At 36.0% G+C, this 8,911-nt stretch overlaps 1 protein-coding gene across 1 annotated transcript; it reads right to left on the reverse strand.

The window, feature by feature from the left end:
- Nucleotides 1-505: 505 nt before the first annotated feature.
- Nucleotides 506-6,163, reverse strand: LOC104165424 (ankyrin repeat and SOCS box protein 14-like; the record flags this gene model as incomplete). The annotated part of the gene is made up of 6 exons (XM_009705058.1): nt 6,036-6,163; nt 5,457-5,507; nt 3,945-4,081; nt 3,690-3,848; nt 2,326-2,571; nt 506-677 (listed from the first exon to the last, which is right to left on the reverse strand). Coding segments are annotated over exons 1-6 (893 nt in total), but the record flags the coding sequence as incomplete, so codon positions are not given.
- Between the last annotated feature and the right edge of the window lie 2,748 nt (nt 6,164-8,911).

Raw genomic sequence — 8,911 nt, forward strand, 5'->3', positions numbered from 1 at the left:
TAAAATATTAACATAGGAATTAAAAATCCTCAGATTCTTAACCACAACGCAACATTCCTAGTATTGAAGACTTGTTTCTCACTTACTGGTTGTGATTTCAGCATAAATACCTTCCAGTAACCTTCCTGTCTTTAAAATAATGATAACCCTTATCCCCTAAGTCTATTTGTGTATTTAATACATTTAACTTCCTGTGATGGGGTGGAGATGATGCATACCCAAAGAGAGTGAGGATGTCGCAAGAACCTCAGCATCAGACTGGACAGTGTTACTATTTGTGACAAGTGAGAAAATAGTATAGGAATTAGTATGTTCATCCTAAAATGATGAAGACTTTATCCTGACTGGTCTCTTAGATTCAGACACAGAAAACTCATATTTGCACGGTCAAAAAGAATTCCTTGTACAAAACTACAGATTTGCTGCCTGCTTTTAATACAGTAGAATTAGAAAAATTAGTATTTCTGGTGTCGCTATTACTTGATTTTAAAGTATATTAACTCACAGAAAGTGTCCTCTATATGCAGCTCTGTGGATTGGCAAATGACCCGAGTGCTTTGGTACATTGGCATCAGCCCCATATTCTAGTAAAAGACTCAGAGAATCTGGATTTCCTCCTCCTGCTGCTTCAAATAATACAGAAGCACAATCCGTTGCCTGGGAATTAACATCCGCACCTGGAAAGAAGCACCAAGGATTTTCACAGTAGTCACTGTAAATATCCAGCAGCAATTAATATCTCCAGTCCTCCAGTGACATAGTATTATTGTAAATTCTATTCTTCACCAAATAAAACCACTATGGGCATAAACCTTCATGTTGGAGCCTTGATTTTAGATGTGTTTATGTAATCCTGGGAACAAGAAGGTCCAAATTGCTTTGAATACAATTACACAGTAAGTCTTGCTGCTAGAACTGGGCAAGCAAAGGCTTTGGTTCTTATTCATACAAACAATTGGGTTTTGGCTTACATACAATGCATATCAATTCTTCTACTTTACGAAGTCCAGACAGATATAACTGTAAATATGGGAAAACCCAGTATGAAAACAGTTCATACAATCCAGTTCCATATAAAGTTCGGCACCATAAATACCCTGTCAGGCCTTCCCTAAGGTAGCCTGTCTACATGAGAAAACAATATTGCATTTAAAAACAATTGCAACTGCTCATTAAAATATTAATATTATTTGAATATTATGAAAACGTAGTCTTTATCAGGCCTTTACATCATAACAATCCTCTTGGTGCAGACAGCATTTGATTTTCTTTAGTAAGGAAAGTTACTTCTGCTGCTATTTCTGAAGGCGTATCTTAAAATAACCAGTTTTAATCCAATCACAGAACTTTTAGACGACTAATAAAAATGTGTGTAAATAGGCTAACTACTTTAGAGGGAATACATATATATGTGTGTGTGTGTATGTATGTATACATACACACGTCTCTCTCTCTTATAACGTGACATTTAGATACTAGGAATTCTTTGGATGGACCTCAAGTGATTTGGGAATAAAATTCTTCAAACAAATTAAGCAAAATTCCAAAAATGCAAACAAAATATCTCCTGCATTGTGTCAGATTTGCTTGCAGTTTTGCAAAGCATTCACTGATGACTACTACAGTTTGCTATAAGTAAGTAATCTCTAAAAATCCATTTTGTATATGTTTGGATCCATTTACACTGCAGGCTGTATACTCAGTAACATGGTAACAGTTCATTGCCTTTCACTTCAGTAATGCAAAGTTTTACTGGCTACTCAGCTAAGAACCATTTTTTGCTGCTGCATTTAGGAATAACTTTCTCTGTTGGAAGGAGGATTCACTTTGTCCCATTTGGGCTTTAAACAATTCAGTACTAACACACGTGGCTTACAATTTCTACCTAGAAGAACACCACCAGTGAACCTCTACATGTTACTAAATCAACCTACTGAGTCGTAAAACAGAACCACTGAATAGCTAAGGTTGGAAAGGACCTCTGGAGATCATCCAGTCCAACCCTGTGCTCAAGCAGTGTCACCTACAGCAGGTTGCCCAGGTCAACATCCAGTCAGGTTTTTAGTAAGGATGGAGACTCCACAACTTCTCTGAGTGACTTGTTCCAATGTTCAACCACCCTCACAGAAAAAAGTGTTTTCTTATGTTCAGACAGAATTTCCTCGGTTGCAATTGGTGCCCATTGCCTCTTGTCCTGTTATTGGACATACTGAGAATCTGGCTCTGGCTCTTTACACCATCCCATCAGATATTTATAACACTGGCAAGATAGACCCCCAACCCAAGCCTTCTCTTCCTATAACATCCTATATAATAGAGTCTCACCTTTTTGTAGTAAGAGCTCCATAATTTCTGTATGTCCGACCTGTGCAGCTAGTGCTAGAGGTGTGAGCCCATATCCACTGCGAGGGTCAGGATCTGCTCCAGAACGAAGGAGAAGCTTTACCAGATCCTTCCTGCCTAGCCTGGCTGCCTCATGTAAAGCAGTCCTCTTGTGGACACACTGCAAATTCACTTTTGCACCAGAACTTATCAACAAGGAGGCAATCTCATACGAATCATGTTTAATTGCTGTAAGACAATAAGCAAAGTATCAGCCAGAATGTTATTCAACACTATTCTATGCACTGTGGCTTCTGTTATGTGGCAGCGCAGGAAAGCTCAAGCTGCTCCTGGCAGTGCTATTTATACAGTGAGAAGTGTCACACTACACTGAAAGGTTTAACTTATCAACAAGGCTGTTCTTTGTTTCCAGGACAACATTAACTCTACAAAGGAATAATTTTATGGTAATCTCTTTTTCTCTCTGTAATCCTCTGTTGCGTTTGACAATGCAACTTTCCTTGCCACTAGATGGAGATCATATACAGGGACTTGGTGCGCTCAGGAGCTGGCCTGCTCAGAGAGCTCTATTTCATCTCCATAAGCAATTACTGTAATATGAAACAAAGTTTAAAATAACAGTGTCATATGCCTTCTTAGCTTAATAAGCCTGATCTGTTAAGTCAGTAAGGATCTTGAAAGAGTAATTTGCATTGGCTCCAGGGGATGGAATGAATAAGCAACACCTTTCCTTCCTTCTCTCTTTGATCTTACAGGCTGTGCGGGTTAGAACAGCGAGTTCACCAAGACAGATTAGGCGGAGAAGCTTCATGTGTCACAGCTGCCTGGAATACCATTGACAGCAAACTATAACCTGTGATGTCCCATTATCTGTAACCTATGTGGCTGCTTTAGATAAATCCCATACATGCCCTTCTTAGGAGATGGTGCATTTTAATATAGCACACTTCAAAAGCATCTAGGAATTCTTTGCAACTGAGGGATGGAAAATGGTAGGCATCTGGAGCTCCCTGCATTGAATCAGACTTTGGGGAAAGATTTTAGCTTCTCCTAGTCCTATGTTTCCCATACTTCAGTAGACCAATAAGGATAATATTTGTAATTACTGCTAAGAACTTTGTGATGACAGTCCCTTGGACTTGTCAGCTCATTTAAAGCCTTGACATCATCTAAGAAAAACCGACAGGGACAGACATATTCAATACTGAGATTAACATTTTTTGCTCCTTACAGCAAAATACTTTAGATCTTGATTTGAAGTCAAATATGTCAAATTGAAACCTAAAATGTGTAACTGTAATCTCACCTCATTCCCTGACCTCTCCACCCCTAAATAAGGTATTCACCTATAAATAAAGGAGAATCTCCCTCTTCATTCTTAACATCGGGATTGCACCCATTGAGCAGGAGAAAGCGGACATTGTCTACAAAGCAATTTCTTACTGCCACCAAGAGAGGTGTTTCCCCTTTTAGAGTGGTCTGTTCCCACATAATGGCACGGGAGGCTGAAATACAGAAAAGCAGAACACATTTGAAGCTGGATGATTCATCAAACCTGACTTTGTAAAACTTCTTGGTGGTAAACCAGGAGGACTCTGTACCTTTCAAAGTTATTTCAAGGATGTTCTTATTTCGCTGTGCTGCAGCTTCATGCACAGGAAGCCAGCCTTGCTGATCTGCTTCTTCAAAAGCAGAACTGTGCCTCACCAACTTCTTCAAGGCCTCTTCTTGGCCTGTGATATTTTAAGACAGACACATATCCCATTACTCATCATAAAACAAAATTCGGGCAACTAATATATTGAGTGCCATTTATCCCATCAGTGTATCTAGAATAAACAACTGGCTTTGTCAAAGTAATTTTTTCTCAAAGGATGGTTTACATGAATGGAACAATCAATGATTGACATTGATTCACAAAGCATTTCAAATTATGCATTGAAAAACTTACTTATAACAGTATGACTGAAATGTTTCAAATACAATCCTCTCATGAGCAATAGTGCATGAAAGTTTAATATATAAACAGGTGTCCTAGTGAAACTGTAAGAAAAAATATTTAGGTTGGCAAAAGTAAAATGAAGCTGATTTAACAGGGATGAGAATTATCTCATTATTCCTGCTTTTACTAACAATCTTACTGGATCTTGAATCAATACAAGTGATTATATTTTCAATTTTATATCTCATCAAGAAACAGGAAAACTTTCTTGGCTGGAAAGCCTGTTTAAGTAGAGGCCTGGCTTCTGCTCTTGTTTTTCATCCCATCATTCCTGGGAGAAGGCAGTCTGCCATTCTATTAGGTACAACTATAGGGTGAGGGGACAGACTGCTCTCAATTTCTGCTGCTGAAGTTCTCCTACACATGGAAGAATTATATATTCATAAGGCCAGACAGCAAGTGTAACTAGAGTTGAGACACATTCTTCATCATGTATGAAACATTTATAGCATTTGCTTTTCAAGAAAAAAGTTTGGTTTCTTGATTCCTACTCCACTAAATATCGCTACAACTCCTATGATGCATGGAAAGACTGGACTGAAGGTTTCCCACTGCCAGAAAACTGTCCAAACAACTGTACTACTTATGCTCATTGTTTAGTCATCTCTGTGACTCAGTATATAAATTCATTATACCACAAAACAGGCATTTCAGAGGAGCAGACTAAGAGCAGCTCATATTGGAATACACTAAGGTTTGGCAGTTAAGGAACAATTCTGGAACGCTCTTCAGGTAGAGAGGGGTTTTTAATCTGGGTATCTCACAAAGTGGCAAATGCTTTTAGGAGGTGTGAATTGACCAGGGGCCTTGCCATCCTGCTGCTTATTTTACAGGAAAAGTCTGGCATTTTCCCCTAACTCCAGGAGAGGAAGCACTGGAATCTCTGAGAGGAGTGTCATTTGAACCCATCTCATGACCATGTTCCTATCTAGTAAGTCAGATTTTAGGTGTCCCGCTTTCAGTTGCCTTACTCCTCCCAAGACTATATAAAGAAAAACTGCACTTAAATCAGGTGATCAAACACCTAAAATGTAGGCATTGCTCAACAACACAATATCCAAGTGATTCTTAGGGGTATAGCCTTAATGTGGTGTATTTGTACTTAACTGTCCGAATTGCTGCAATTATCTTTTCATGTTCTTTACTTGCAATAAACTGGAAACTGCATAAACAGAACAAAAATAAAGCGAGAAGTAAAAATCAATGTGAAATTCAGGATATAATAATACTCTAATTTAAATACTCGAGTCTAGACTACATGTTAGATTTCTGTAAGTTACATAGGTTTTGTCAGGGTTTAACACATTAAAACACTTTTTTTGTTGGTCTTCCCCTGCCACTATAAACATTGGATTTTTCACACAAAGGCCAACAATTAAATACTAAAATGAAGGAAAACTACCATACCAATCTATTTTTACATCACATACTTATCTTCTTCATAAAGCCTCATACTCATTTAAATACGGATGTAAAACATCACCTGAAAGTTTCATACACTCCATATTTTTGAGGAAATGGGCATACTTTCTCAGGGAGAACTCAGAAAAAGCAAGCTACCAGTGGTTTCCATTATCCCTGAGACAAGGTCAGACCAATAGAACATATGGAGTCACAAAGGAAAATAAGGTTACTACATGCTTATAATAATGTCAAGAAAATACCCAAAATAGAAGTAATAACTGATTACCTTTCATCCTCTGTTGCACTGCCACTTTTTTCAATTTTATGCCTATCCTGTAAGCTTTCTTGAATAGCTTGCTGCGTAGGGATTTCATCATCAGAATCATCATCAAACATGTATGTAGAATTATGCATGGCAAATCAGCATGACCTGGATCACTTTTCGTAGGGAAATACTGCTTTTTAGTTGGAAGCAGATGTTAAATCTTTAGGTTAAATCTGGAGTAATAGAAATAGCAATCACTGTTTAAGTATCAAAAGAAATGAAATACAGTTTAAACTAAATGTATCAGAACTTCTCCATGTCAAGCTCCAGCCTTCTCTCAAGTGTTTAAGTTTGTGCTGCAAAGAGTTATTCTATTTAGAACAGAGTAAAAGTTTTCTATCCCAATACCATCTGCTAGCTTTTATCTCTGTTCCACAGACCGAACATATAGAATAGCTACTTGTTCTGGCATTACTTATTAGAAAGCAACAAAAATAAGTAAATCTTAGTTTTCAGATAAATAGTCGTTCCCTCTTAAGTCTTCTAGACACTCAAATATCATCACAATTGTGCTCTGATGTTTCCTTAGTAGGAAAACAGATGTGCATTCAGATTCAGGATTTTTTTTCAGTTTGTTCACAGGTGGCCTGGAAGCCAAGGGCAAGTGAAGGACATGAAATTTTTTAATAATAGCTTTTGTTCAAACTGTTTCAACAAAGATGTCATTAAGTCCATATCTTGTAGTCAGGAAAGTATTGCAGATTTGTGCTATTATGTGCATCAGCCTTCAGTTTCCAACTGAAACAACATCAAACTCCATGCTTGAAAAAAGACCAACTTTACCACCTCATGTACATAATCTATAGCCATTTAGAACAGATAAAATTCTGCATTCTTCATCAATTCATGCCTGTTTTTTTCTAATACTTGTAAGGGATATATCTAAAATACAGCAACAATATATATCCAAATACAGGCAGAAATAAAACACACTGCTGTAACCACAATGGAGTTAATATATCTTAAAAAAAAAAGCTTAAGAATAGCATTAGTTTAAAAAAAAAAAAAAGTTTACCAAATTTAAAGGGTTCAATTAAAAGTATTTTTACCCTTTTAGGATTGTAATACAAACAATGGAGTATGGAAATAAATCCCACTGAAAATATCTGTTAAGTTTAAATGTTAAAATTTAAGAAGAAATCATAAAAAATTATTAATGATCAAATCAATCATTAAATAGTATAATGCATGTAGATGTACACTGTTATATGCATAAACAGTTACACTATTTTTTTGTATATTCAGCTACATGCTATTATAGATTAAAATCACGGATGTTCTGTTAGGTTCAAGCCTTTTATCTGTTTTACCTTATCAAAACTTCCACTTCCATCTTTCAAGAGAGTTGGCCTGGAAAAAACAACCAAAAATACAGGGGAAAAGTAAAGTAAAGGTAATACATAAAACTGAAAGCAGATAAATAAAATAGGAAAATGGATGAGCAGAGAAAAATTAAGGAAGTTGTCAACATGACACTTACAAAGTTTGGAATAATTCTAGAAACATCTTAAAGTTGAGTACCAGTAATTCACAGCAAACCTGCATCATTTAATTTGTTACCTGGTCCACCTAATGTGTGATTGCAAGGCCTTGCTCATGTAGCAAAAAAAAGAAATATATTAACAAAATATACATATACAGACAAGTAACTGTTAGTATTCCATTATACTTATAGTACAATGAGTATATAAACATTTTAAATATAGATTATTTCTTTTTTGTAAAAAGACTACTAAATTTCCTATGAGAAAATATACTGTTTTTCCTCACCTTCTGAAAGAGGGAAGACCTCACACTTTGAAGAAGTGATTATTAAGTTGAAAGTGATATTTTCAGGATTGAAAATGATCTCAGCAGAGCCTATGTCCATTAATAGCTCACTATAAATACCCGATCATAAGATACTCTGGGACTTTCTCCATGTTTCTTTCATATAGGTTAGTTATATTTAATAATCTGACATGACAAATGGTGTCAGCAAAAGAAGGAATTAAAAGTCCAGTTTCTTTGTAAAAATATTTGTATTAAAAGTTTTTGGATTGAGAATTTGAGAATTATAAGTAGTAACTGTTACCTTATGGAAAGAAAATTCTTTCATGCTTTCCTAAGGAGCTTACTTAAAAGAGTGAGATAGCATAAAAAGAAAAACTAAAACCAATAAAAGTAAACATAAACAAGCAAATAAAATCAAACAAGAATGCTATTAAAAATTACTATGTGTTTCTGAATGCTTAATCACAATTCACATATTAATATAAATAGAAAGACAAACAAAAGATAAATATATAGAGTCCTTAAAGGGAAAAGCACAGTTTCAGAAAGACAGACCTATACTGAAAACTTATGCTAGTGTAACACACAATAAGCAGGGAAATGGAGGACATAGACACCTAGTTATAATAGTAATAGTAGGATGAAGTGAGAGTTTCATGTGCTTAATTTACTCCTACTGCATTTGACGGAAGGATCCTTACAAAGAAACAATGATGGCTGTGTCTGAATGCAAGGTGGAAATAGTTCTTCGCTAGAGGAGATCTAGTAAGAAAGCTTGAGTAATATTTTTTAAAAAGAGAAAACAAAAGTGCAGAATTGGTGAAGGAGCTGAGATTGGAGAGCCTCGCTGGAGCAACAGGGAAACAGATAACATTTTATAGCAGGTGGTCATAGGAGAAATTTTACAATTTATTCTTCACAGAAAATATTTAGACAAAAAACCTTACCAAAAATTCAGAATATCTGAATGAAATCCTGAAAAGATTAATTTGTTGAGGAAGGAAGGCACCAGAAGTACCTGCTATAGATAGTTAAATGATTTCTCATACTGCAGTCTCGACTGC

This window comes from Cariama cristata, unplaced genomic scaffold, assembly GCF_000690535.1.
Source record: "Cariama cristata isolate BGI_N322 unplaced genomic scaffold, ASM69053v1 Scaffold44877, whole genome shotgun sequence".
Taxonomy (NCBI): domain Eukaryota; kingdom Metazoa; phylum Chordata; class Aves; order Cariamiformes; family Cariamidae; genus Cariama; species Cariama cristata.